General features: G+C 39.4%; 1 protein-coding gene across 19 annotated transcripts in view; it reads left to right on the top strand.

Moving 5' to 3' along the window:
• Positions 1-27523, top strand: part of C2CD5 (C2 calcium dependent domain containing 5) — a 55801-nt gene that overhangs the window by 17847 nt on the left and 10431 nt on the right. For 10 of the 19 annotated variants that reach the window (XM_066551142.1, XM_066551140.1, XM_066551136.1 and 7 more), the window contains 8 exons: positions 5011-5119; positions 17592-17706; positions 19410-19505; positions 21200-21391; positions 22865-23051; positions 24035-24199; positions 24528-24668; positions 26357-26420. In XM_066551142.1, coding sequence (XP_066407239.1) covers positions 5011-5119; positions 17592-17706; positions 19410-19505; positions 21200-21391; positions 22865-23051; positions 24035-24199; positions 24528-24668; positions 26357-26420 — 1069 coding nt within the window. Of the gene's footprint in view, positions 1-1225; positions 1259-5010; positions 5120-7245; positions 7312-17591; positions 17707-19409; positions 19599-21199; positions 21392-22864; positions 23052-24034; positions 24200-24527; positions 24669-26356; positions 26421-27523 lie in introns of all 19 variants that reach the window. The other 9 variants (XM_066551139.1, XM_066551137.1, XM_066551131.1 and 6 more) reach the window with 3 other exon arrangements.

The following is a 27523-nucleotide window of genomic DNA, read 5'->3' as shown; positions in this document are numbered from 1 at the left end:
GTGAAAATTTATCTTGTTCTAAGTTAATGTTTGCTTTTACTTTGTTTGAAAAAATGTTAGTTTTGGTGTGAACTTAGTACAACTGTTGACTGTTTAATAGCCCTTTTACACACAAATTATTTAAATATGAATATATTACTAAGGCCCTGGGAGAAGTGGAGCAATTAACTATGCACAGCACTCAAGTAATTCCAGTGGTATTAAGAAGTTATGGGAGAAATTACCATTGTGTGGTCTCTGAAAGGTACTGATGCATGTTAAGTTTAACACTTGAGTAAAGACATGATGATAAGGTTTTCACAGAAGCCAAATTCAGGAACATTGGCAGGGCTTTAAACAAGCTGAAAATCCCATTTGGGTTTGGGAAAAGTTTCAGGTTTTGGGAATGGAGTTGTTACCTTGTGCTCTAGTCAATGGAGTAGAAGGTAGCCTTTATTTGGGAACTTGAAACTGAACTACTTGCCAAGCAGTAAAAGGCATTTATAGATTTAAACTTTTCCTCTATTGCACTAAAAATGCCATCTGTCATTAAACTGAACAGACTATATGATGAAAATAGTGGTTTTAATAAATTGTTTACATTTGGAATGAGTAATTGCAGCTTTTTTTTATAAACTATACACTGCTTTGATCAAAATGTTGATAATGAGATGTATTGAAGGAAGAAATGGGAGTATATTCGTACTCAGAAATAAAGGTATTGCACCCAAGTGTGGTTGTTTTCACAGGGGTCTCAGGATGAGGGAAGAGATGAGAATGTTGACTCCATGTTTCAGAAGGCTGATTTATTATTTTATGATATATATTATATTAAAACTGTACTAAAAGAACAGAACACAGGATTTCATCAGAAGGCTGGCTAAGAATAGAAAAAGGAATGATGACAAAGGCTTGTGACTGAGACATTCTGGACAGCTGGCTGTGATTGGCCATTAATTAGAAACAACCACATGAGCCCAATCCCAGATGCACCTGCTGCATTCCACAGCAGCAGATAACCATTGGTTACATTTTGTTCCTGAGGCCTCTCAGCCTCTCAGGAGGAACGATCCTCAGGGAAGGGTTTTCCATAAAACACGTCGGTGACGCCGGTGCCGTGGGCCGTGTGTGTTGGCTGGGAGCAGAGGCCCTGCAGGTGTGGGGTGTGACTGGGGTTTGCACACACCGGAGCCTGCCTGCAGCGAGTGCTGACTCTGTTCTCCTCTCTTGTGTTCCCGTGGCTAAGGGAGGATCGCCCCGCAGGTTCTGTGCCAGGCGGGTACGTGGCAACAAACGGGACCCCTCAGCCCTCTCCCTGCTGCTGGGGCTTCCAAAGCACCACCTCGCGGACGGGCCTTCGGGAGCCTTCCCAGAGTTCTGTGTGATTGTGTTCATGCGGAATTTTTTACATTTGTTGGTTTTAAGAGCATTTCTTAGATCGGTGTATTTTGCATGTTGATACATTTCAGTTAATGTTTTCGTTTAGGTATGAATACAAATCCGTGGCTTTTTGCTTTTAATTTTTTATTTGGCTGAAGGGAATGCATTAAAACAAGCCTTTTTTCTGTTTACCTTTGATTTTGCTAGCATTTAGACTTTCCATGGCTGATCTTTTTATTTCCTTAGGAAGCTTTTTAAAGACAATTTAAAAAGTAAGATAAGAGCCCTTAATGTATTTTTAGAGCCTGAATTATTTGCGCATTATTTTGATAAGGTCTTTGTATTGGCTAGTAGAAAAAAGATACCGTAAAATGGGATGGAGACATGTTGAATCTGTTATTGATGGCAACTGTGGTGTAACAGCAAAGCATGTGGACAGTTAATTGATAAAAAATATGTTCATTCTGTCTTCTGAAAATTTCATATTGGATGTGGTTTTGCTGTGGTGTTACCTCTTTTGGTTACCTTGAAGCTGAGTTAACTGGAATGAATAACATCTATAAGTTATCTTGTCTGTTTTAGTACTACACACATAAACAGTGCACTCTACTTGTCTGGGTTACTTAGGATAGCAAGTATTTGGGAAAACAAAGAATAAATTCAGTATATATAATGCAGTTTCACATGTATTAGATATATCATAAAATCCCAGAATACTTTGAGTTTGAGGGACCTTAATGATGATCTTATTCCAGCCACCCTGCCTTGGGCAGGGACACATTCCGTGAGACCAGGTTGCTCAAATAGTTCTTTTGAGTCTTAGATTATTGGGGTATATGGTAATGCTGAGGTACCTGAAAATAAGCTCATTTAGTTGCATGTCTCAACAGCTTTTTTTTAACCAAATGTGGTTTTGGTATATTACTTAAATAACCCTAACTGCAAACTGAACAGAGTTAGTTAGAAGGGTCATATTCCTCAATTTCTTCCCTGAAAATGGACCTGCAGAAAATACAGCAGTGGAAAACTCAGGTACATGTTACCTTGCACATTAATAACTGTTAAAAATCCCCTGGACATCTGTAGATAGCAAGAGTAACTGTAGCACTGCTGTCTCTCTGTATATTTTTAACTAAACAAAAAATACATGCTGCAAATTTTCCATCAGTAGGAAAATTTGATGTTATCTTACTCCTCAAACATTAGCCTATATTTTTGTAGAAATGACAAAAAGCTGCTCTCAGTGGTATTTCATGTCTCACTTCCACAAATTCTGGACAAATTCTGTTTTCTTCCTGTTTTTACATTCTGCAAGTGCTTGAGTGATCTCTTCTGTTGCCTTTTCAAAAGGGGGATCTGGTGGCCTTCATCTCTGAAGGGCACTGCAGGAAATGTGTTTTCTGGGAGATTTGCTTGGCTGAAATCCTGACTTGAACATCTTTCCATCTTTTCTTTCCAGTGACTTCTTACCCACCCATCCCCTCAGTTCAGGTGAAGAAAAGCTGTGAGGTTGTTTGGCCACCTTGGGGGGTGGCACAGTAACTTTGAACTCTTACAGTTTACAACATGTAATTGAGGCTGGAACTTGTATTTAAGTAAGATAATAATAGCATTTTAGAAACCTCTAAATTAAATTAGAAAAGGAAAAAATTCTTCATATGAAGTGACGGAGTTCCATCTGTGTCAGAATGAGTGAGAGATTAACAGAATTCTGTCAGAATGGTGCAGTGAGTCTGTCACCCAGATTTGTCTGTGGCTCCAGTTACCTGATAAACACCTTCTTTTATCAGGTGTCATAATACAGGCTTGGGAGTATTGATACATGCACTGAGATAGAACCAAGTTGTTGTTTGCAGTTTGGCCTGGTTTCTAGTGTAGGGAATCAGGCAAACTGCAAGTGTGAGCATGTTAAAATTACTTGCAGTACAAAGCCTTATGGAAAGGAACAGAAAGTGAAAAAACTTCTGAATTTCCATTTAGATGAAAAAACAATGGATTTGCTCAAGCTTTAGAGCATGGAGTATTGTTTCCTTTGCCCACTCCATACTGCTTCAGCCTGGTGTAAATGTGTGTATACAGAGAATGAAAGTGTAGTAAAGGCTTAATGGAATTTCATAAAGGTGGCACATTCAGAAAACTCCTTTCTTCATTCCTGCAGTCCTGGGAAAGCAAGTAATTTGAGTATTTTGACTATTCGGGTAACTTGCAAGGCACTTTGCAATCTGTTAGAACCTTCTGGGGGAATCTTCACTGCATCCCTCTCTAGAATCCATCTCAGCTCCTGGAGACCCATCAGTCAAGCAGGTTTGCAGAGTCCTGGGGTGAAATCTTCCTACTTCTTCATTGCATCATAGGGCAAAACTGCAGGGTTTGGCTTTTGGGATGGTTCTTCTTTTTCTTCTGGTTATTGATACTATGGTCACTGATTTAAAGGTTTGCCTCCTAATTTTGAAAGTTTAAGCCAAATGAAAATCCAGAAAACTTGAAGTTTGTAGGAGCTTTTAAAAGTTCTAAGAGTTTCTATTAGAAGGGTGGCAAGAATCCTGAAGTATTAATTCTTAAACCTATGTTGGGCTCTAGTTTAAGGTAACTTTTCATGCCATGTATTGCTGGCAGAACCTGATCCTCGCTGAATCTGCAGCATGTGTGCTGTTCAGATAGAAGCTTGGTTGAACTGTACTCTTTCCAAGTATGTGAGAAAGGAATCTATCCTCTACTTTCTCTCATATAAAAATAAGGTGTTTATTTGTTCCATTTAATCAGTTACTATTATACGAAACATGATTGCATGATTTTTCTTTTTCTTTGCTTTCTGCATTTTAGAATGCAATTTAGAATTGCTGAACACGAATTGTTGCCTTTCCCCCATAAGTGTGCTATTATGGATATATCAGACATATCACAGAACGTCTCTGGAGTAATTAAAATCTGGGTTTGGGCTCAGTTTTTTGAATGTGACTTTTATTTCATCAAATGAGTCTTGAAAAATTGCCATTATTACTTACTTTGCCCTTTTTATGAATTAAAAGCTGGAGTAGTTACTGAAAGTTAAGTCTTTATTTTACTTATTAACTGGAAGTGAATTATTTTAGTTTGAGAATTTACAGTTGTGTTTCAAGACCTGAGCTTTATTTTAAAAGATGTATATTTACTTGTTATATTTAGAGTTTACTAGCAGAGCAGTCCTTTGATATTTTTAGGTTTGTTTTCCTGTAATAAGACCGTCCTCATTCTTGCAGGGCTACAGTTTGTTCCACTCTGTGCTTCAGAATCAAATTGCAGTCAGTTGTAATGAGAACACCTAAAAATGGAGAAAAATTTTATTTTTTTATCAGCTAATGAAAGAAGAGTTGTGGTGTTTAGCAGCCATGGTAAAAGTGGATCAATAGAGATTTTATTAATCTAAAAATATGTAAAGTTTTGGTTGTTTATCACTGTTGTGCTGAGAAACAACTCTGTGGGGGAAAAGCACTGAGTGTGTGGAACCTGTGCTTTTCTGGCCCTGGGTCTGTGGGCACGCGTGGCTCTGGGGGTGCCTCTGGCCCAGGGCGCCGCTGTGCTGGCATCCAGGGCAGCGAGAGCTCGGTGCATGTCACTGCCACGCCGAGCCTTGCTCAGCGCTGCGCTAATGCTGGTTCTTGGTGCCCACAGGAATTCCCCTTCTTCACCCTGACCACCTTCCCACCCGGCTTCCTGCTCCACGTCGGGGGCGTCGTCAGCGCGCGCTCCGTGAAGCTCCTGGATCGCATCCACAACCCCGGTACGTCCGCACGGGAATGCGGGAGCGCAGCACGGGAGCACAGGAACACCTGCCTGGCACAGCCTGCCTCCCTGCCCGGTGGCACCTTGGGGAGGGACAGATCTGTTCCAGCTGGGCACAGCCAAACTGGCACAGCCTGCCTCCCTGCCCTGGTGGCACCTTGGGGAGGGACAGATCTGTTCCAGCTGGGCACAGCCAAACTGGCACAGCCTGCCTCCCTGCCCGGTGGCACCTTGGGGAGGGACAGATCTGTTCCAGCTGGGCACAGCCAAACTGGCACAGCCTGCCTCCCTGCCCTGGTGGCACCTTGGGGAGGGACAGATCTGTTCCAGCTGGGCACAGCCAAACTGGCACAGCCTGCCTCCCTGCCCGGTGGCACCTTGGGGAGGGACAGATCTGTTCCAGCTGGGCACAGCCAAACTGGCACAGCCTGCCTCCCTGCCCGGTGGCACCTTGGGGAGGGACAGATCTGTTCCAGCTGGGCATTGCAGAGAGCCATTGAGGCTCGGGAAATGAGTTACTCAAAGGTTGTGGTTTTGGTGAGAAACCTTTCAGCAAATTAAGCTAGTAATAACAACAATGCTTGGAATCAGTAACTCTGCTGAAAGCTAGCTTTGAATTATTGAGGGATTAATTAATTTTTTGCTGCTTTTTGTGATTAAAACTCGATGCAAGTTTTTCCATTCAAACAAAAATGCGATTAAATGCTTGATCTTAACTATGAATCTTTTCCCATTTTCAGCTCCTTGAAATCTTTAAGGACTAATGGCTACAGCTCACAACGTGGTTTTTCACCTTTACAGTTTTGTTTCTGTTCTTAAAAGCCTTTACTGAACAGTACTTCAAGATTTTTATTTATTCTTTTCCTGGGATCCCCAGCACAGGAACTCATGGGGTTTGCATGTCCTAGTTCTAATGTTAGAACTGAGTGACTTTTGGCTCTCAAGACTTGGTTGGTTTAGTTACTGAGTCCAGATGAGGAATGCTTTGCAAAAAGCTGGAGTTGACAGTGCACTTAAAAATGCAGAGGAGAGGAAAAATAGCACCTGCAGTGGTTTTGCATGCACTAGTCAGGAGTAATAAAAAGAAGTTTATGCAAATACATTCTTAAAAACAAGTACAAAAAACCTTATCTTTTCCTTTTCTTCCTATGGCCCAAGGCAAGCAATTCTCCAGGCAGGTAGATCAGATTGTTGCTGATCTAAAGATTCAGTAAACTGGCAACATGTAATTAAATCCAAGACTTAATTTGAATTAGATCCTCCTTGTTTAAGGGATTTTTTTCAAGTATATTAGTACACAATGTTGCTCTTTTGTTTTCCTATTCTAAGATCTATTTACGCAGTGAAGATTAAAAGAAATGTCAGAATATAATTAATATGTGAGTCTTTCTTTGCCACAAAGTTGTTTTATGATTTTGTGCTTTCAACAGATTTCTGATACTGGTCTCTTATGTGTAAAATTAACTGTGCGATAGATACAAGACAGAATATTAAAAAAAAAATCAATTTTGCTCAGAAGTTTTAAAAACTGATTTCTTGTATTATGCACTCCTTCCTTTTTACCAGCTGACTGGAAGCAGTATAAGCCATAAGGCAAGAAGAGATGTGTGTTTGCAGAGCTGCAGTGTTTCTGTGGGACTTGCACATTGCTCCTGACAAGTGAATGTAAAATGCATGATCCTTGGAACTCACATTGCAAAACAGCAGGAACAAAAGGGGGAATGAAGGCACGTGGCTGTGGGAGGGAAGGTGGAGGAGTAGGAAAAAATTCTGATATAGTTTTGATTGTGAAGCATTTGAGTCAAATAAGTCTGTAAAATATTAAAGGAAGCAAACAAACTGGCAAAATAATGAATCAGGAGAAGGTGGGAGAGGAGAGAACATTTGCAGGTGGATTAAGAGCTTGCCAGTAGGACCAAACTGCAGATACTATCCACGTTGGTCACTAGTGCCAGACTGCTCTAGCATGCTCCTTTTTCCCTTTCTATTTCAGCCTCTGATTAACTCTGCTGTCTGTGTCTTTCCAGTTCCTGTGGAGTGGTGTTGTCAATTGTGTTCTTGTTGGTAGTTTTTTCACTATTCTGCTGCTATAACTGATCTACTAATTTGCTGTTTTGAACTCAGCCTTTGTCGGAATTATGGGTAACACAAGATCATACAAACTGCTAGACTGGAATAGTTTCAATTCAGGTATTTTATTAGTCATTCAGTACTACATATGCTGACAGAAATTATGGCAGCTCAGTGAAGTTATTAGAAATGCTCTAGGATGTTTAGGTTAATGCCTCAAATTTAAATCTATTTAATCATCAAATGCCTAAATGTCACGTTTTCATGCTGTTAAAGACTTTCTTTAAAATTGCAAAATATTGTTTTAGTATAAAATAGTATTGCTGAGAATAATTTAATATCCATCTGGAAAGCTGAATGTTCAGATGTTTATTTAATAGTCACGTTCAGCTCAGCATCCATGAAGGAAGTAATTTAGGATAAGAGAATGGATCCTTCCTTGCACAGTTGGGATCATGTCAGGTGTGATTTTTTTTTTTTGGGGGGTTTTCTTTTGGTTTGGGGTTTTTTTGTGTAATGAGTTTTTGGGTGTTTATTTTGGCCTATTGGTTTGATTTGGGGGGACTCTTGGTTAGTTTTGTTGTTTTGCATGGGCTTGCATTTTCTTCAACAAAGGCTTTCCTCCTGTTAATTTCAGGATGTCAGTGAATGTTTGTTCTTAATACTAGCTCTAAAATAATAGTTGTATTATAGATAATAATAGATCTAAAAAATATCCAGGAAAAATAGAGGACTATCAGTTTAAAGAGAAGGGTAATATGTAGCCCAGGATTTGTTGGTTCATAAATCTTGTATTGTAAAATGCAGCCAGTTACAGGACTCTAAACATAATTATTTGAACTTTTTAATCACTTCATTACCCAGCTTGAAAAAAGCCCCATTATCCTTAATTTTTATGCAGTTTCAGTAATCACAGTGTGTAACTTCCCCTTATACAGCTGTAGAAGGAATGGATGAGTTGGTGCAGTCTAGATGCAGTGGAGGTTTCTCTCTGTCATGTTTTCCCTGTGGGAAGATGGCATGGTGTGGCAGAGGGGCAGGAATAACTTCCTGCACAGAACATCCAAGCCAGCAGGACTTGTCAGACTGTGGCATTTATAAAGCTGGCACCATAAAAAGGTACAAAGCTGACCTCTGAGGGCTTGCTTCCCCCACACACTTTCCTTCTTGATAATTCACTCTTGCCATGCAGCTCTGTATCATGCTCTAAAATTCAGTTTAAACATGCAGTTATTAAAAACCACATATTTTTCATTCTGCATATTCTTCAAAAGCAGGGAGAGCTTAAAACTATTGGCTCATTTTAATTGTTCCTTTTACAGTAAGCATCCTTTAAAATTATGATTGAGCTTTTCTGATTTTGTTTGGTTTTTTTTTGCTTGTTCTAAAGTGATAATCTTTTAAAATTTCAGTATATAAAAGAATATTGTCAAATTCTCAGGTCTGTGACTGGTATGGCATAGTCTGATCCAAGGTGTTAAAAATATGTTGAAATTTTTGTGTATTGTGTGCAACCTTGAAAAGTTGGAATTCATTGTTGCTTCTTCCAGATTGTTTAGTGGGATGTTTTTATTGAAAGAATTTTGTTAGAATAATGGAGTAAATGAGTTTATGTACTGACACTAAACTTGCCTTGAACTAGGCTGGAAAGTGATCCACAGTGTAAGATTTGAAGCCAAGTGCAAGTCAGGAATTCAGTTCTTGGCAGAATATCCAGAACTGTTGTCTGAATTTTTTAGAGGTCACAGGAAAATGAATGTGCATTTCTATGGATATAAAGCATTTTCCCCGGAGGTGTTGGTTGGAGTAGAGAGGTGTAAAGCAAGGAGTACGTGTGGAGTGATCCCTGCTGAGAGCTGGCAGTGTTTGTGTAGCCCTGGTGTCAGGAGCAGAGCAGGTTGGCCCTGCTGCTTTGGGATGAGCAGGTTGCACTCCTGTTCCTGCGGGTGTGCATGGGCTTTGCAGGGCCAGCTGTGCTGCTGGACAGAGAATGCTGTCACAGCCACAAGTGGGATAACGTTATTTTCCTTCTGGAAAACGCTCAGGCTTCATTTCAGCTTGCTTAGTAACTGTGTACTGCAGAAGGATACTTCTTCTTCTTTTTTTAATTTGTCTTGCCAATGACTTAATTGTATGTAAGATACAGCAGGAGCATCCAGTGGTAGGGGAACGTCAGAGATTTGAAGGTGCTTGGAAATCAAACATGGAAGTAAAGACTATTTCATGAATGGAAAAGAAGCTGCTTAAATATCTGGGAATTGCATATAGTTCAATGAAGAATTGTTTAAATGTTTGTAAAATACAAAAAGGTGGGTTTGAAGATGAATTTGCAAAATGAAAGTAGGGAGTTGAGCAAAAATTCATAGAAAAGAGGGCACATAGTACAGTGGAAGATAGACGGCCCCAGAGACTCTGGGAAAGAATCAACTCTCAGGATAAAAAGATGCAAGGAATCCTCAAGGCAGGAGGCTGGCTCTTTGTTAAAGGATGGCACTGAGGTTAAACACAGAGCACAAAGGAAGGCAGTGCAAGAACTTGCTGAATAGAGGCTGCTTTTCCATGTGGCTGTTCATAGCACCAGCATCTTGTTTCTCACACAATGAAATTTTACACTCCTCATTCAGGAAGCTGCTCCAGCAGTGCATCTTCAGCTCTAGGAGTCTGAAGTATGGGAAGAAAAAAGATTGTTAAAACCTTCCTAAGCATCTCCTGAGCTCCCTATGTGATATCCAGTCTCACTGTTGGAGCGTGAAATTCTCCAGAGTTAGTCTTGCTTATGAGGAAACACACGAGGAAAGCTTGGCTATGTTTTGTTTCTGTAACTGTTTTTCTTCCACAGAGATACAGAGAATGTGCAAATGGCGTTTCCAGCTGCTTTCTGGGGTGCAGGTGTGGCCCAGTTGTGGGAGCACAGCAGGAAATGTCAGAATGTGCCTGTGTGTGTCTGGTGTGGTTATCCTTCAGACCAAGTAGTAAAAGCCCCAGCCTTTTAAGGTTGACCTCTTGCCTTTTCTTGGAGAATTTCCAGGTTGGCTTCTTGCCCATCAGTGTGTTTTGAATGAAACTGGGAGGTTAGAGCAGTTGTCAGAGGCTTTTCCTGAAAAGAGTGAGGGGTGTGATGTTCTCCAATAATAATTGACTGCAGTTTTCCGCAGCCTTTCCAGAGGAGTGAATGTTCCCAAGTCATTTCTATGGTTAATGTGAATGGTGCTTGAATGTTATTTCTGGAAGCAGATACACCCTTATGTTAATGAAATCATTTTCATTGGGACTGTGCTTTTTTTTTTTTTGAGAATTCTAAGTAGGTATTTGTGTAACTGAAGAAAGGGTGGTCACTGAGCACAGAACAGTATTCACATGTTCTGTTAGAGATTCATAAATAAACTTGGCATTTCAAATCCTTGTTTAGAATTCTTTGCCTACCTGAGTAATGCTATTTCATACTGCTTTAAAACTCTCCCTAAATTCTTGCTAATGGTGTGAAAGCCAATAGAAACTTTTTTTTTTTTTTGCACGAGTGCTCCAAAAAAGCCATTGCTTATTGCACAACTACACTTTGGGTTTGAATTGGTAGTACACGAGAGAGAAACCTTGGTCTGGCAAAAATTGCATTTTTGCACATAACTTGTCCTGATTTCAAAATGCAGGGCTTGACTAAAACTATTGTTTTCGTAAAATTTCCTTCATGGATTGCATTGAGTTTTTTCAGCCTTCTGGTATTTGCTTCTGTGGTTGCAAACACACAGCTGTAGTTAAAATGTGTTATTGTTAGAAGAGAACCAGAATGGTTCTGGTTGAACCAGCACCTTCCTTACTGCTACATAATTACAGCTAAATGTGGCCTTGTAAAATGTCTGCTGGGGTTTTGTAGGAGGACACACAGGCAGAGAGCACAAGTTCTACAGCAATAACTGATAAATGTCAATGGATAATAAATATGAGGCACAAGAGATTTTCTTTTTAAGTCTCCTTGCATGCAGAAGTTCAAAGAGGCTTCTCTGCCTAGTTTGTCTTAAAACAGATGAAACAGTTGTGAGTGCACAGAAATAATGAATGCAGAGGTTCTGCATGCCTGAGGAGTGCAGACAAGGAATAGGAAACTCAGAGACTGTGTCATTGCATAGCAGCTGATGCCATCCCCTCCTGCAGCAATAAAGAGATTAAATGGGGTTTAGAAAGCCCTGTCTTGTTACAGCACAGAGTCCCCACAGCACAGAGCTCTGGGTAACAGCCCCTGGTTGTAGTCATTTGAAGCTTTTCTTTGAAGATTGCTCGTGTTTTAAAATAGGTTGTACTGATTGTGCCAAGGTGACAAAGCAACAGAGACACAGAATAGAATAAATAGTTTCTTTATTACCTGCTGAGTCACCATTCTAGGATGAGTGACTGAAATAATCACTAAAAGCTGGAGTAACAAAGGCACATATTTATGCATGGAAATTATTTTCCAGAGGCAAATTTATTTCCCATATTTCATGTTTTCTAATTTCTGGGCAGTATTTTTGAGCTTTTATAATTCTAAGTATGATGCAATTTAAACCTTCATTTTAAAATATTTTAATTTTTAATATATGTTTGTTTAATTTTTAATATATTCTGAAAATATATTTTTCTTCAAATGCCTTATATTTTGACATTATATTTTTCATTTTATTTAAGTTGTATCACATGGTGGTTTCTTTTCTTTTAGGTCTGCACTAAATTATTACTGCTGCTTTCACATTATTACAAGATTTCTTTTCTTTAGATGATACTTTTTTCAGCTTGTGCTCTTCCTATCAGACTTCCATCTACAATTAAAAGTTACAGCCACTGTTGTGGCTGTATTAAGCCGTAAGTGGAACAACCCTTCTGCTTCTCCATCTTGGAGTATATTTTGGATTAAAGCTATCAATCCCAACAGTGAGCTGCCACAGAAGGGAATGACAAATGGAATTTTGTGTCTGGTTTCTCTTGGAGTCCTGGTGCTCATGTAGGGATGTGGCCTGACCGACCCAGTAGAAAGCTGCCCTGCACATGGAGGGGTTTGTGTTTAACCAGCCAGCCCAGGTCTCATCCTGTAAATGCAGTTGTAATCTGAGTGTTCTTAAAATTGTCTCCTGAGTAATTGAGGAATTCCTTCCTTTCAAGCCCTGTTTTGCTCACTCAGCAGTGTGGGTTTGAGAGGTGAGGTGTGTGCTGCTCTGACTGCATCTGGCAGAGGAGCCCTGGCTATCAGTAGCATTTTGCAGGCTGGAGGTTTTACGTGGAGTTTACCTTTGTAAGAGCAAGTGCCTGCTCCCTTTGGGTGTGGTTACACTATTTCCTGCTAGTTCAGTGTATCCTAGTTTTCCTTTGATGTATCCCTACAATCTACTTCTTTTGCTTGCTATAACAAAGTTTTCATTTGTACATCTTTTAGTCTTAAAGATGAATATAGGGAGTAGTATTTCTAAACAAGGATGGAGTGGCTTGGAAACTGCTTTGAAAGTTTTAGGTTAATCTGCTGTAGATATAATTATTTGCTACCTGAATTATGTGGTAATCTTTACAGACCAGAGGATTTGTGTTTCAGTACAGTTATTTAGTTGCTAAATGTTTTACAAAATTGATAATGTCAATCTTAATAAGATAACCAGAAAGGATTAAATAAAACTTCAAGGTCCAGAGAAGGTTCCTTATAAACCTAACAAAGGTGTCTGTTAAAAGGTGTCTGTCTAGGTTGTTAAAAAACCCAACCAGCCAAAGCTACAGAAAAATACCACACATCTTTGTGATAAGCTGTTAGTAGGTTTTTAATTAAGATGATGTAAAAATAAGGGAATATTGAAGGTGTGGATAATGGCTTTGCCTAGTGAAAGATTCAGAGATTGAGTTTGAAAGAATATTCACCTCCATTGCCATTTCTGAAACAACAGAACAATGACTCATTTATAGATGGTGAAAATTTTCCTCAGATCGTTGTCCTTCTCCTGTGAGAGTATTGTGTTATACATGTAAATATTTCCTAAATGATACAATGTAAAATTGGTTGAAATTAATCAGACAGTCCCTACTTTGGAGCAATTTCCTCAGGCTGTCTAAGGATTCAGCTTTAAGGATACAGCAGCTCTTGGGTATGAACAGTGTCATCAAGAGGCCATTCTTAATCTGTCTTCAGTTTTAAAAATCTATATGGACCAGCAAAATGCAGCTTCTGGCTAAATCTTGAAAGAACCTGTGCAAGTGAACCTCTAGCAGATAACTTGGGAAAACGTATGAATCAGAAAGTGGTAGTGTCTAGGTGAAAGATATATAGAGGATATTGTCCCCTGGATAGGGCAGCTCAGGCTTGTATTCTAAGGGAGATGGGTGACTTGATGGTGGATAGAGTTAGCTCAAAGAACATTCCAGGTACAGAAGTGCTGGTTGTGGCCTGTAAAACTGCTGAATAAAATCTGTTTGGAAAGTTGCAGTTGGAGGAGGCTTGAGTAGGCACGATTTTTATAGAACACTGTACTTTTGACAGCATTGTTTCTCAAGTCCTCAACCATAGAAACAGTGTGCTTTGCTTCCACTTGGTTATAAATGTCCTGCCAATTTGGAAACATTAATGCAGTAAGTTTAGTGTTCAGCCTTTGGTTTCCCACAAAGGGGACATAATTAGCAGTGGAATTTCCTGCAAACCTTTCTGCTTCAAGTTGTAGAGAACCCTTGGTCCAAAGGACTGGGTACATTTGCTAGAAAAGCTTGTGACTGAGTGCTCTGTATGCTTGCCTTCTTGCTTCCACCTAGAATCCAGGGCCATTACTTTCTGTAACCATTTCAGTGAGCTGCCATAGTTTTCAGTCTGTACTGTCACCTGATCCAAGCATGCGCCAAAGTACCCACCGTTTCTGGCTCCTGTCTGCTGAATCTGCTTTGCAAACCCTCAGCTCTTGAGCTTTTGCCTCAGCCAAACAACCAACAGGCACTCCATGGAGTGTGCTGGACACATGCCATCCTGCTTCCCTAACTCCTCTGATTGTTTATCGGAATCCTTAGCTTTACTAAACTTGTAAATGCTCCGACAGCATCCCCATGTGAAATTGTGTGGCTCATGTGTCAAAAAAGGCTGCTTGTGAAAATATTTGTCAGAAGAATATGAATGCTACACATTGCACTGCATTCAGTGTTTCGTATCAACCTATTATTGCGATGTCATGGTGTTTGATTTTAATTGTAGACAATTATTTTGTATTTTAATACGCAAAGGTAAGTTATGTAAACTGAATGTACAGTATTTATATATAAAGATAAGAATTATTTTTTGGCCTCTTTCTGGAAGAAAAAAATAGTCAAATATCTTAAGCAGAGGTCACAGTCTTCTTTACAAACAATTGTTTCTGCATGACTCTTATAGAAATATTTGTTCTTGTATGATAAGAAATTGTTGGATTCTTTGAAAGATATTGGGACTGATCCTGTTAACACTAAAGACAATGCTTCTTACCTCTCAAAAGAATGAAAATGATCCATTATATTTCTGTAGTTAATAGTTTTGTTAGTGAGGATATTGAACAGATTCTTAGAATAAAGGGTTAAATGTTGTTTTAGCAAGACGCAGTGTTGAGCAACTTCACAGCAGTCTGTTTGCCATAATGGTAAGGTGTCCTTGTAGATGTTAGGTAAGAAAATTAAGTCTCTTAAGTTCAATAATTTAAACTATAGATTTTTGTGGAGGAAAGCTAAATGTTTGCATAGAATTTGGGACCCGTCACTATTTCTACCTTTTATGTTCACTTTAAGGATCCCTGTTTCTTTTCAACATCTCATTCCATTTCAGTTTTCACTGTGGCTACATTCCTTTTCAATGTCATTCTTGTCTTTATCACTCTTTCCTTTATTTCACAGCACTTTGTGTTCATCCTCAGTCACTTCACCTGTTGTTACTCCCAAGTCCTCATCATGACTTCACGTTTTGTTGCACTTTGACTTTGAATGCCACTGGTGATAAGTAGAAGCAGTTTGTACCAGATGGAACCAAAAGGTGTAAAAAGTCGTAGTTTTGAAAATTGGCACTTTTTTGTCTAGAAAAAAGGGTATTTCTTCTTTGCAGGTGTTTTTCTGTGAAGTACAAGAATTTGTGTGTCTGTGTAGTCAGTGTTTATAGCCAGCTGCCTGTGACCCTGTCTCACTGAGCAGGTGTTTTTCTGCATGGTCAGAGAACCACTTTTGCTGCTACTTACGCTTTTCATGTATAAGGAGAAACACGTTGCTTATCGAAACAATCTCTGGCCCATGGCTGGAGGGGAGAGGAGGAACTGCTGCCAAGGTCCATGTCCATGTCACCCAAAGGAGTTAAAAAGAACTTCGACACAGAATGTGCTTGTGCTCTCACATCCTCCATGCACTCTGAATTTGTCAGATGTTGTGGCCTGGCCTTACAATCCCTTTCCAGAGATCATCCCTTGGTTCAGCCAGCCCTGCTGCTGTTCCCTGCTGGCATCAGAGCAGCCTCTGTCCAGAGGGGTCCCTGCAGAGAGAAGGCATTTCCCATTTTCTGCACCACAGGTGGTCCCGACAGCTGAGCTGGGGAGCTCCAGCCCTGTGTGTGTTGGATTATTTCTGTAGGAATCCCAGGAATTCCAAAGCTGGGAAGAGCAGGTGCTCCAGGAATCTGAGTCAGGATTGTTGAGTATCATCTTAAGCATTTATTGGCCCAGTCACTGAGAGGATTTAAACAGTTTTTTTTTACCCTGAGAGTGAAGTGCAGCCCCTCAGGAGTCTGCCAGTAGTGCACTGAAACCTGCTAAAGTGAGCTTGGATTACAGAACATGATTGATGGAAATCCCTTGCTTTGTGTCCTGACGTGTATATTTTTTAGTTCCTTGCAGAGAACATTCCTAAGAACTCTCACTGTAAGGTTTTTTCTGTTCAGTGTTTGTTTCTTAAAGCAAAGGCTGAATAAACTTTAGTCTGAGCACCCAGGCTGCTGCTGGTCAGTGTAATGCTGTGAGTTACACAAGCAATGCCATCCAAAGTTAGGTATAATTGAATATACAGACCTCTGCTCTTCCTTGGAATTAGAAAATGATCAATAGTTCAGTTTAGAAAAATTAGAGCCCAGTTCTAAATGCAAAGTTGAGGTAAAGTCATGAATGAATACATCTTACTTTACAATATTTCTGTTTCAGTAACTTTTAAATTGTGTATATCTGCATCTTGCATTTTTGTTTGTCATGTTGTCAGAGAAGCAAGTGTATGATAATGTGGTTATCATACACTGTGTTGGTAAATATTCCTGGTAGTACAAAATTGGTTCCAAATAAATTCCAGGTTTTGACTGTGATAATTAAATTATGATTCAGCAAGGAGAACTCAGTAGCCAGAAGTTTGTATCTGTGCCAAGCTCAGTTAATTTCAGAGAAATTCCATAAGAATCTCTCTACTCAGAACCCTTGGTAGTGATTCTTACTGGTTTTCCCTTTTTGTATCAACAATTAACACAGTTGCTAACTACATTCATTGCAGCAGGTAAGTTTTGAGAGAAGAAACAGCTGACAAATTCTAGTTGTAAATTCAGTATTTGTTGGCTCCATGTGTAAAGAGCTTGTAAGACAAGAGCTTTAGTTGTGGGAATTAATTGCTGAGAAGTTAAAAAATTAATGGACTGCATGAACTTACTCTAGCAGCACACTCTTGTATTTTTGTATCTTGTGGTTTTCAAGAAAAGCAGGCAGGGTATATTTAACATGTAACCTTGGGGACAATAAAGGTAATTCAAATGCATTCATGGCCATGGAGGGAAGGTGCAGTTTCCAGGATACTGACTCAAAAAGCACTGACAGCAAGCATCCTGTATTTCTTCATGTTGTAAATGTAGAGGTAGTTTCAAATCCTTATGGCTTCTCACAGCTAGAAGTGCCACAGAACTGTCTGCTTGATTAATGGTACAGTTTGGAACAAATATTTTCAAAGTCTGGTTAACAGAGAGAACTGCTTCCAGTAGGAAAACTTATTGAGGTTATTTCAGAGATAGCAAGTGCACAGCAATATAAAATATAAGTTCACTACTAGAAAATACTGTTTCATTACTGTTAGTTTTTCAGCATTACAGAGTATCTGATGTTACACACTGCTCTGGTGTTGGAAGCTGAGGGTGTGGTTTGGGACTGAAAACAGGTAGAGACTGGAAGAGCACCTACAGTATTTTAGTGTTACCTGTTGTATGGACAACAAGAATGCAGTGATCTGTGAGAGTCTGCTCACCTGGGGGAGAAACAAGATAATGAGTGAAAAAGTCCTGTTAGTGTGTCCTTGAAGTGGATAAATAGGAGGGAAAGAAAGTGTCCACATTGAAAGCACGTGCATATGAAAACCTCAGCTTTTCAGGTTAATTGCATGAAGCTTTTTGTCAGCCTGGTCCAGAATAGTGAACTGATTTATACTTTGTCTTTCAGATGAACCAGAGACACGAGATGCCTGGTGGGCAGAAATCAGACAAGAAATAAAATCCCATGCCAAGGCATTGGGTTGTCATGCTGTAGTGGGCTACAGTGAATCAACCAGCATTTGGTAAATCATGATGATGATTTGATTTTCAAAATGCCACAGAAAACGTATTTCATCATCAGTGGATTAAAAATTAACTATTCCAGTACAGATGTTGGTACTGTCTATTCTATAACTACTTCACAGAGTTTAAGTGAGATTATGAAGTTTCAGTATTAGGCATTTTTATATATGTTTAGATCTGGGTTTTAAGTTTTTTCTAATGAATGTTACAATTTTTTTATTTTAAACTAAAGCTTACAATTTGTTTTGTAGTAACAATATTAATTTATCCATTAAGCTTTCTAAACCTAATCTACCTAAATAATTAAGACTGTTCCTAAAAGTATATGTATTGAAGTTTCATTATTGGATAGCAACTGGCAGACCAGAACTTAAATGGAAAATTTCACATTTCAGGCCCAAAGAAAGCTTGTCCTGGAGCCAGGTTTGGCTGCTGATATTAAACAGAAAATTACTCTGGTTCGCTATTTTGAATTGCATTTGGGAAGTAGTGAGCAAATTCAAACATCTGAATTTATTTTCTTTCAAGTTGATTTTGCCTAAATATTTTAAAGTAAAAGCATTAAAAATCTGCTTTTTTGAGGAGAGAAGTTGGAAAAGTTGTGGTTTACCATATTTTCCTCAATTACTCCCTCACTGAGGGATGAACACACCAAAATGAAGCATTTATTCCTTTGCTTGTCAGTCCCCTGGTAAAAAGCATGAGTAGTTTGTATTCTTTTTCCTACCCTAACTATGGGGAAAGAATGTTGAGAGCACAGACAGGCAGTCAGGTATTGGGTTATTTGATGCTTGCATTTCTCTATAAGGAATTTAATGTTGTAGTGTTTGATTATTGATAAAATATTTATTGGAATTCCTATGCTGTATTGCCAGTTCAGCTTTATTCCATGCTCAAAGCACAAGCCTCTGTGTGTGTAAGTACTGGTCTGCCAGACATTATGTATGAAAAATTATTTTGGAAAGAGAAACAACAAAAAAACCCCCAAGTGTATCATTCTAGAAAATATGGGAAAGATTTTCTCTATTTTTTTCCATATAGTACTTTCTACTGAATGCTTGAGGTTTGTTTTTTATTTAACAACTTGAGAATTATTAAAGCTCTGTGGTTGTTCTGAGAGCTTGAACTCTGCTAAATCCTAAATATGGTTGTTTACTTTACATGCAAAATGTACCATTTTTGTAATTCTTCCTAGTAAAACTTTACTGTTTTGCCACTTCTTATCCTTCATAAACACCCTTGTCAGTGTTGAGTTGTGAAAATTGAAAGTTCATTTTGAAAATTGAATGTTAATTAAGATGCTGGGGCTCTCAACTTCTCTTTTACTTTGGTAAAAAATTATGCCTTGGTTATTTTTTAACGTTTACTTGTTTTGCTGTAGTTCTTTGCACTGTTAAGCACAGAACTGAAAACCATACTTAAACCTGGTTTGCCTTTCTGTTGCCATATTATTTGTAACATGAGGCAAAGCTCTGTAGTCTTTCTGTGCAATCCTCCTTGGCCTTGTACCTAGGCAATGGTTATGGTTTAAACACCAGAAGAGGATTGTGAGTTCTAATGGGTAAAATTGCACAAGTGCACAGAACTAGTGGTGATGTTGAACCTCACTGAGACTTGCAGTAGCCTTTGAATCTGATGATTTGCTATAAAAGCACCAGCAAGCAGTAGGAATTCACTGTGTTGTTGTTCTTTTCTCTTATAGTGAAGAGGTCTGTATTTTGTCCGCATCTGGCACAGCAGCTGTACTGAACCCTAGGTTCCTTCAGGATGGCACCATGGAAGGCTGTTTGGAACAAAGGTTGTCATGGCAGCCTGGCTTCTTTTCCATAGGGTCAGAGAAGGGAGAGGTTGATTTTTTTCCTCAGAGCCAAGATAGTTCTTCTCTATTAGGGTAGGTTACAGTGTTACAGTGCAGGATGCGGGACCAACCACTTTACTGCTTTTCACTAACAACAACCACCACAGGAGTAATGGAGCTCTGCACCCAATTAGATACTCTGTTTTTATTTCTAACAGTCTCAATAAGGTAACACGTTTGACTACTAACACAGACCATAACTCGGGTTTTTCCTTCGCTGCTCTTCAGGTCTCTTTTCTCTATTTTGTATTGCACCATAAAAAATGACAGATGTTTGATAACTTAGATGAGCCAAAAGTGGCTGTGTCTGTATGTGTGTATATCTGCTCCATTAAATACTACTTATGTGTGGGAGGTAAAGCAGCTTGATTATTAAACAAATATGATGCCAGGTTTTTCCAAAATAGGTATGTGTTTGTTGAAGTTGATGAACAAAATCATGAAACTGAAGGCCAAACATGAAGTTTCCCTTTGTCTCTGCTCTTGCAAATAGAATTTGAAGAATGAGCATTGCCATGAAGTTATTTTTGGGGAAAAAGAGTTTAATTAATGCTTATTGGTAATTTATTATGTATTCATCAGGATAGTCATCAAATATTTCAAGGGATAATTATAGTTGTAAACAAGGCTATTGATTACACTTTAGCACTTACATTGCTTTTTCCATAATAAACCAGTCAACATGGTTTATTTAGAATCTATTGTTCTTTTACTTTGTTAGCAGAAGACCATTGTCTTCTGGTGTAGACAGTTTTAAAAACTGTAGCCAGAACTAAAATACTTGGTTTTGTAGTCACTATATGATGGAGAGAAAGAAATATCATGTCTGTAATATAAAGAAAATACCACTTTTTCAAAACCTGTATTTTGGTGCTACTAAGAGTCGTGTCATGGATTAGAAGTGCCAGAGGGAGGTAAAACGACAAAGCTCATGCTCAAGGCTAGATCTGTTTGCCAAAGTCTTATAATAACTAATGTTCCAAATCTGACAGACTTGCTTAAGCACCTCTGCAAAATCCCTGAGAAGAATTGTTGATGTGAAGCAGAATCCATTGGCAGGGATGCAGTTGGCCTGTGCTTTCCCTGTTCATATTTTTATAGTGCTCGTTCCTGGGTATTCCTCATGGGGGGGAGAGACTGTGTTATAAGGAAATAATTCATTTTACCTTATTGTGCTGCTTCTCAGAAGGATGATTGGTTTGTTGTTTGTATTCTGCTCTTATGGGGTTTTGGGCACAATAAGAAAAAGAGAATTTCTGGTGTGTTTGGTACAGCAAATTCTGTGTGCAATTGTTGTATCATGGATTATATTTGGAAGTTACACTGCTTCAAGCCAGTTCAGTGATGTTACAGGTTTTCATGAATTGCTGGTCACTGAATGTCCTTTTTCTCAATCCCTGCATAAGAAGTTTCAATGCAAGTTTTATTGATGGCATTTTAGCAAGTAGTGTGCAACCTTTCCTTCTTGTGGTTGGTGTATTGTAATACTTGTTACACTGGTGTAATGGAGCAGAGTTCAGTTGTGGTGGATGATTTGAGTGGGTCTCTGTAGGTGTTTATTCACATGTGCACTTTCTGAGCATGGTTAACAAGATGCAGATGTTTTAAGCTTTCTCTCCATAATGTATTTTTAGGATTGAAGAAGCTTCACCACCAGGTTGTGGATTTTGCCATATCCCATATGATGAATTGAACATGCCCTTTCCTGCTCACCTCACTTACTGTTACAACTGCAGGAAGCAAAAAGTTCCTGATGTCCTTTTCACCACAATTGACCTTCCTGTAGAGGCAATAGTTGTTGGGAAGGGATGTCTTATTCAAGCCAGGTATCTGTCTAAATACTTCCTTAGTCTAGTAAAGTTTTGGAGACCTCTGAAAGAATTCCTGTTGCTAAGATCCAACGTGTCATCAAACCTTATAGAACATACAATTGTCATGTGTTCTTAAATAACATTTCTCTCTGAAAGTATCACTGCCCTGGTGTGAATTTCAGCTTGTAGGACTAAACCCGAAGAGGGGAAGATGACTAACATATAGTCAGAGATGGGATTGCTATGATCTGCTTTGTTACTTTCAGATCAATATAACTAATGCTTTAGCTGTGAGGGCACTTGGGTTTGGTTTGGTTTTGGGATTTTTTTCTTCCAATGTGTGTCTTGAATAACTGTATTAATAGGAATTTTAAAGGTTCTACCACTAGAAATTACAGTAGTAATTTTCTGAAATGCCTGAAATGTTTGAGGCTTGCAGCAAGAGAAGCAGATGTTTGCATGGGAGCTCTTACTAGAAGAAAAGCTGAAAATAGAAATTTTCAGATGGCACTGTCTCAAGGAGTTCTTGTAAAGAGCTGGCATGTTATTGTACTGCTGCAGCAATCAGAGGAATTGGAAAGAAGCTGCCTAGGCTATCCAGTGAGGAAGGAATTGCAGATGGTCCAGGCATTGGGAAGAAGCTCCCCTAGGCTATCCAGTGAGGAGGGAATTGCAGATGGTCCAGGCATTGGGAAGAAGCTCCCCTAGGCTATCCAGTGAGGAGGGAATTGCAGATGGTCCAGGAACTGGGAAGAAGTTCCCCTAGGCTATCCAGTGAGGAGGGAATTGCAGATGGTCCAGGCATTGGAAAGAAGCTCCCCTAGGCTATCCAGTGAGGAGGGAATTGCAGATGGTCCAGGCATTGGGAAGAAGCTCCCCTAGGCTATCCAGTGAGGAGGGAATTGCAGATGGTCCAGGCATTGGGAAGAAGCTCCCCTAGGCTATCCAGTGAGGAGGGAATTGCAGATGGTCCAGGAACTGGAAAGAAGCTCCCCCAGGCTATTCAGTGAGGAGGGAATTGCAGATGGTCCAGGAACTGGAAAGAAGCTGCCCCAGGGTATCCAGTGAGGAGGGAATTGCAGATGGTCCAGGAACTGGGAAGAAGCTCCCCCAGGCTATCCAGTGAGGAGGGAATTGCAGATGGTCCAGGAACTGGGAAGAAGCTCCCCCAGGCTATCCAGTGAGGAGGGAATTGCAGATGGTCCAGGCATTGGGAAGAAGCTGCCCCAGGCTATCCAGTGAGGAGGGAATTGCAGATGGTCCAGGAACTGGGAAGAAGCTGCCCCAGGCTATCCAGTGAGGAGGGAATTGCAGATGGTCCAGGCATTGGGAAGAAGCTGCCCCAGGCTATCCAGTGAGGAGGGAATTGCAGATGGTCCAGGCATTGGGAAGAAGCTGCCCCAGGCTATCCAGTGAGGAGGGAATTGCAGTGGCCCCTCTGAGCCTCCCCAGATGTGTCAGAGCTCTGTCTGTGCTCTCGTGTTCCAGGCTGTGCCGGCTGAAGAAGAAAGCTCAGGCTGAGGCAAATGCCACCTCCATCAGCAACCTCCTGCCCTTCATGGAGTATGAAGTGCACACACAGCTGATGAACAAACTCAAGCTGAGGGGAATGAATGCCCTCTTTGGGCTGAGAATTCAGATCACTGTGGGGGAGAACATGCTGATGGGCTTGGCAGTAAGTACTGCTGGGATCCTGGGGCGGTTCTGCTCTCTTACAGTATTTTTACAGGAAGACATGCAAGTGTTGTGGGATTCAGAGTAATCAGACATGTTAAAATGGCATTTTAAGAGCAAGTGTCTTAATTATTGTAAAATCAGGGCAGACTTGTCTTTCATAACCAGCAGAAGAAGATTCGAATAGCTTGAAAATGGTAAAGGACAAGATGATTAAAAAGGGAATGAGAGGAAAAGAAACTTCAAACCGTTAATTGGAACAAATTGTAGAAAAATGATGCTATTCTTTAAAGGTCCTGTCAAAGAGATCCCTGTTCTTCAAACTGAATTTGCAGTTCCATGACAAATAAAGGTCAATTAAGCCTGTCAGGAAATCTTTTGGTCATTTGGCAACAAGGGGAAGTTCTGTTGCCTCTTCTTTGATGGAACTGAAGAAATAAATTATAGATTTGAGAAAGTCAAGAGAGGTTCATTAACAATATTTTCTAACCCCATTCTTTCATGCTAGATAAGAATAGTAAATATGCTGCTTCTTCCTGCATCAGGGGATGCTTGGGTAATTCTGGCTGCCATCTTCTTTTGTCTTTCATGATCTGTTTCCTGAAAATAGAAATAGGGTTGTCACAACCTCACTCATGCTGTAAATGGTTTGGCCAAATTTTAGATCTTCAAAAACTGGAAAAAACTATTTGCTTATGCAAAACAATCTGGGGCAGAGGCTTTAATTTTTAGTTTGTTTGGAATTTTCAGGCAAGTTTCAGAGTTCCACCATGAGAAATGGAAAAGAGGGAGTTTTCTAAAAGAATAGTGAAGTTTTTTCATAAGTGAGCAGAAGAGAAAGATCCATTTGTTTATTTACAAGAGATGCTGCTGTGATTTGCATGTTACAATGCTGTTCTAGCACAAGCATTACGGAAAGTTTATATGAAAATTTTAGGAATTCATGCTCATATACTTGTCTTTTTCTTTGTGACTTTGTGAAAGTCTGCAACAGGTGTGTATTTAGCAGCTCTGCCAACACCTGGAGGTATTCAGATTGCTGGCAAGACTCCAAATGATGGCACCTATGAGCAGCACATATCCCATATGCAAAAGAAAATAAATGATACAATAGCAAAGAACAAGGAGCTTTATGAGATTAATCCTCCAGTAAGTAAATTTTTGATTCTTAAAAAATAAAGCATGCTGATTCAAATATATGCACTGTATATCCATTTTTTCTTACTGAGTCATTTGGAACAGAAGTTTATTTACAAATAGAGATACAGACTTGTTTCACTGGATTTTGGAAAGCTGCTGGGATTTTCAGATCCCTTTGCCACATAGCCAAATCACTGTGGTATTATTTAGATGTATTTCTCAGTAGAATGATTTTCAGAATGATCTGATTCTTAGAATTGTTATTCTAACAACTTGCAGAGAGTTGAATTTTTTTTAAGCTGGGCAGAACATCTGTTAATTTTTACATTCCTTTTAGGAGTTACCTGAAGAAATTATTGGGTCTCCCATTCCAGAGCCAAGACAACGTTCCAGGCTATTGAGATCTCAGTCAGAAAGCTCTGATGAAGTTACAGAGCTTGACCTTTCACATGGGAAGAAGGATGCTTTTGTCTTGGAGGTGATGAACATTTGCACTACTCATGTTCCTACTTTTCTTCTCCTGAAATATATATTTAAAAATTTTTTCTTACTCATCTCCAAGAACAGTTCCTAGCTTGTGTATGGATTTTTCCCTTTTGTATCAATAGAATAAGTGAAGTACTACATTTTGCTTTGTCTCTCTTTTCCTGACTCTATTTGCTTAAAGCACAGCTCTGTCTACAGACTGTTTGCAGAAAGATTGCCCTGCTGTTCATGAATATGTAGCAGTCTCTAGATTAATTAATAGGAGCTGTTAAGAAATGTTCTTCTGCTTGCTTCAAGCAGCGGATCAGACTAATCAAGAACTCAAGATCTATTTTCACAAACACCGAGGTTCTGTGTTGCCACACTTTATATCTAGCAGATAAAAAGATTGTATTTTCTTCCTGCTTCCAAACTCTTACTGTTGTAGATGAACATTCAGAATTATTAGTTTCCAGAATGGGATGCATTCAAAGCATTCAAAAAACTGCATGTGCCAAGAGAGCACATAAAAGATGATTTTCTGAATTTCAGCTATTGCTTTTCATAATTTAAGAATTCACAACTTGTGACAATACCTTCCAGTTCTTTCTACAGCTGCAACCAGAAAGAGCAACACCTGCAGATAAATAAAGGGTGTGGATTTCTGTCACCTCTCTCTTCACTGAATTCAAAGACACAATTGAACATTGTCTGTTTTGAGGTCTTGAATACTCCAGCAAGTGTTTACAAAGGGCTGGAGTTCAGTCATCCTGTAGATACAGACAGTACAAATTCCTGTCACTGACTACAATCCACTTCCAAATACAGCCTGCAATTGCAGCCTGAGGTGCATCTAAGGCTTTGTTCATCTTCACAAATCACCATCCTCATGGAAAATAATCCGGAAGAAAGGTGGTGGATAGGAAGAATGAGGGAGCACTATAACAGGAGTTTGTTTGAGAACAGGAGTATGAAAGGAGAGTGAAAAGATAACAGGATAGGAGAGTTTGGGATAATAAATATAGATTGGTTGGTGCTTTTGCAAAAAGGGTCGAATACCTTTGTAAAAAAACAGGATTTTTGCAAGGCATGTATAGAAAAAATTACTTTTTATCTGTGGAGTTATTTACTACTGTCTTATTTGAGAAGTTGGGTTTATGATTAATTGGATATCAGAAACAATATCCAGAAGGTTTAGTTGAACTCCTGACCAAGCTTTCAAGAGTGAAATCATTGTTCACTGGAGCTATATAAGAAAAAGTAGTAAAAATGTCATTGTGATGAGGATGTGCTGAAAGAGGCTGAGATGCAGTTATGAGAGCTAAAGATACCTGGGTTGGTTTTGTATAGTTTTTGAGTTGTTTTTTGAAGGAGAGAAAAAGACAACCCCTTTAAATGGAGTGGGAGAAGGAGACCCATTACTTGACAGAAAACCCTTCAATACTGAAGCTAAATTATAAACCATTTCTAAAACACTTGATAAGAAAATGTTGGCAGTTACTGGTAAATGTGGATCTCTTGCAGGTCAGTAAGACAGGATGAATGTAAAGGCACACCAGAATATTTACAGCAGGCAGCAGGGCTCTGCCTGATCTGAAATAGGAGTGTTAAAGGTTGAATGGAATGCAGGTTATTTGATTTCTTTTGGAAGCTTCCTACTGGCACAGCAACGTGATTTTCTCAATTATTCCCTTTTTGCAGATTGATGACACAGATGCAATGGAAGATGTGCATTCTTTACTGACAGATGTTCCACCACCTTCTGGTATAGTTACAACCATGTTTTTCTCATTTATGCTGCAAAATGACAAAATTTGACTAGTTTTATTAAAAATTACTTTAAAAGTTCCAAGACAACTGACAATATTGCTGTTTCTGCAGATTTTTAGACTGAATTACAGATTTCAGGGTAATGAAAGTAGAATGGAGAACTAATGATGGCCTGGTATCAGTTGTCTTTATGCTATTTATTGTTGTATAGCTATGTCATACCTTTCCCAGCAGAACTGCTGGATCTGGATAAGAGGCAAATGTAGGTGTCCATTATTGGAAATGGCTCTGGACATTTGATTTGTCCTTGTCCTTCCTCTTGTCATTGTGAATTTCCCTGTGTTTCTTCTGAGAAAGTCTTGGTTTCCTACCTAATAACTGATACCAGTGTTAATCCTGTCAAGCTCAGAACTGTCCTTGTATTATCTATTACTGTCACCCAGGCTTTTATTCCTCACTGATTATCCAGTTCTGCTGCAGTTGATTTTACTGCCCTAAATTAAGGCCATCAGCCATCATCTTGTTTTATCCTCTTCTGCATGTAAGCCATGAATGTGTTTGAAGCACAAAATCCAAAATTACAGATGTGTTCACCGTGTACATGAAGCATTTTTGTCCCTCTTTTCCTAGTCTTACATTTGCACTTCATTTGGTAGTGCCTCACTGTTAGTTGGTGAGGGGCTGGGGGTGCTTCAGCTGCTCTGGCTGAGCAGTGACACCCACACCCCTACACTGAGGAGAGCAGCAGGAGCAGTCACTCCAGCACCTCATCACTTGGAGGTTAAAGAGAGTTCTCTGGTAGGGGAGTAAGTTGGTGCTTCAGTGTCAATGAGCTCTTTGATCTTTGGCCTCTTCTGTGGTTTATAGGAATCCTTCTTTTTCACTTGCCTTTTGTTCAGTATCTCCTTCAGACACTTGTTCAAGACAAACAAACAGGGCACTGGTTTTCTGCTCTTGTGGAAAGCTCTACTACACTGCTGTAAAAAGAAAAGCATGGTTTCTGCTCTCATGTTATTGTTTCTGCATATCCTTTCTAAATCTTATTTGATTCTTCAACAGAATTCTTGCTTTTGATGTTCTGGAAGACAGTCCATTAAT

This window comes from Molothrus aeneus, chromosome 5 (assembly GCF_037042795.1).
Source record: "Molothrus aeneus isolate 106 chromosome 5, BPBGC_Maene_1.0, whole genome shotgun sequence".
In the NCBI taxonomy this organism is placed as follows: Eukaryota; Metazoa; Chordata; class Aves; order Passeriformes; family Icteridae; genus Molothrus; species Molothrus aeneus.
The sequence above is the reverse complement of the archived record's forward strand: the minus strand, read 5'-3'. Positions and strand labels throughout refer to the sequence as shown.